Raw genomic sequence first — 2019 nt, 5'->3', positions numbered from 1 at the left:
AGAAACCCGTAACCACCCCCCCCCCCCCCCCCCCGCCCCTTTCCAGGGAGCTGTCACCATGGAAACCTTGCCATCCCCAGAGAAACTCCCATCCCTAGGGAACTGTTGCCAGGGCAACCACCATTCATCACTAAGGACCTGCCACTGGGGAAACCCCCATCACCAAGGCAATCAGCCAACCTCCAGCTGACTGTAACCAGGGGAACCATCACCAAGGAGACACATCCCCACAGGCAAACAGATCAATGCTGGAGACACAGTCCATGGCCAAGGAAACCTGATCTTACCAGGGCAGCCATCGCAAGGGAGAGCATCACCAGGGATGCCTATATCACTACCACAACACGCCACAGCCAGGCAGTTTCCATGGAGATCATCAACTCCACAAGACCCCCATAGACCTACAACCACCTCCCTGCTCCCCACTCCCCCTACCTTGTCTCCGTCCTCCCCGGCAGGGCCCGGGGGGCCAGCTGCACCTGGCAGCCCCACGGGGCCCTGGATCCCGTCATGTCCAGCTGAGCCCAGGGGGCCCCTCTCGCCCTGTGGGGGAAGGAACAGTGTCAGGGGGCATGGCCCTGGCTCCCCACCTGTCACCCCTCCCCACACCCTGGGCACAGACGGAGCGAACCCAGGCATCCTGACCCCGTTCCCTGCCCTGCCATGAGGCAGCACTTACCGGGGATCCCTTCTCACCAGCAGGGCCGAGAGGGCCCTGTGCCCCGCCCCGTCCTGGCAGCCCGATGCCCCCGGCAGGGCCTGAGGGACCGCGCTCACCAGGGGAGCCCTGGGGGAGAAGTGCAGGGGTTAGGGCAGAGACAACCCCCCATCCCGGGACTCCCTGCCCAACTCCCCCATCCCATCCTGCCCCTCCCAGCTCTGAGGTCAGGGTGGGGGGACTGGTTCCAGCACTCACTGTGGGCCCAGGAGGGCCAGGGGGGCCTTCCCCACCCTTCAGGCCAGCTGGACCCTGCAGGAAGAAGAGACAGGATGGTTACAGATGGGAAGAGAGGCAGGTGGTCCTGCTCTGAGCCACATTCCTCCCAGGGGGAGTGTGTCAGGGGTGGGGGCCATGTCTCCAGGCCCCGGCTACACTCACTATCTCGCCAGAGGCACCACGGGCGCCAGGGAAGCCATGGACACCAGGCGGGCCACTCCTTCCAGGGGTGCCGGCTGGGCCAGGGTCTCCCTGTGAGACAGAAATGTCAGAGTTGGGGAGCAGAGGACTCCTCCCGCAGGCCTACCGTCCTCCCAGAGCAGCAGAGAACCCAGGTGTCTGGGCTTCCAGATCCCCCTGCTCCAACCCACCCAAATCTCACTGCCCTCCCTGAGCAAGGAGAGAACCCATGTGTCCGGGCTGCTGGCCCCAGGCACTTACCTTGGTGCCTTCTCTGCCAGCAGCGCCTGGCAGCCCCTGCTCCCCAGGGGAACCGGGGGGGCCTGGGTGCCCCCTCTCCCCCATGGGGCCGGTTTCCCCTGAGTGACCCTGGGGGTGCAGACACGCTGTGGTGAGCTGGGGGAAGCAGCTGGGGGGCAAGGATGGGAGGGCAAGGAAGGGGGGTCTCACTCACCTGAGGTCCCACGACCCCTGTGGGGCCAGGGGGGCCGGTCTTGCCATGGAAACCCTGTGGGACAGGGAGGGGCGGGGGTCAATGTGGAGTGACCTCTGGCCCTTAGTTGGGCAGGGGGCAGAGGCAGGGGGCACTCACTGGCTCTCCACGCTGTCCTGGGTGTCCCGGCAGCCCGTCTTTGCCAGGGGGACCCTGTCAAAGGCAGAGCAAATTGAGAGGGGCAGCAGGACCCCCAGGGGCTACACAGGGACCCCAGCCCTGACTCTGCTCAGGAGTGGGAGGGGGGCATATCCTCATGCTGTGGCCCTGCCCTGGTGCACGGGCACATGCATGGACATGCCCTCACACGTGTGTACTTACTGGAGGCCCCTTGGGACCTGGGAAGCCACTGGAACCTTGTGGCCCCTGGGGGCCCTGTCGTGGGGGGGAGCAGCCATGAGACCCAGAG

The 2019-nt window shown here is 65.6% G+C and overlaps 1 protein-coding gene across 11 annotated transcripts in view; it reads right to left on the bottom strand.

Moving 5' to 3' along the window:
• Positions 1–2019, bottom strand: part of COL5A3 (collagen type V alpha 3 chain) — an 18674-nt gene that overhangs the window by 7226 nt on the left and 9429 nt on the right. For 6 of the 11 annotated variants that reach the window (XR_003093994.1, XM_025203891.1, XM_025203901.1 and 3 more), the window contains 8 exons: positions 1932–1985; positions 1710–1763; positions 1572–1625; positions 1379–1486; positions 1100–1189; positions 917–970; positions 680–787; positions 436–543 (listed from right to left, as the gene is read on the bottom strand). Coding sequence is in view for 10 of the 11 variants with exons in the window: in XM_025203891.1 (XP_025059676.1) it covers positions 436–543; positions 680–787; positions 917–970; positions 1100–1189; positions 1379–1486; positions 1572–1625; positions 1710–1763; positions 1932–1985 (630 nt within the window). In the remaining variant the exon portion in view is untranslated. The remainder of the gene's footprint in view (positions 1–435; positions 544–679; positions 788–916; positions 971–1099; positions 1190–1378; positions 1487–1571; positions 1626–1709; positions 1764–1931; positions 1986–2019) is intronic. The other 5 variants (XM_025203894.1, XM_025203896.1, XM_025203897.1 and 2 more) reach the window with 4 other exon arrangements.

This window comes from Alligator sinensis, unplaced genomic scaffold (genome assembly GCF_000455745.1).
Source record: "Alligator sinensis unplaced genomic scaffold, ASM45574v1 scaffold707_1, whole genome shotgun sequence".
Lineage (NCBI taxonomy): Eukaryota > Metazoa > Chordata > Crocodylia > Alligatoridae > Alligator > Alligator sinensis.
This window is presented reverse-complemented; position numbering and strand designations above follow the sequence as displayed.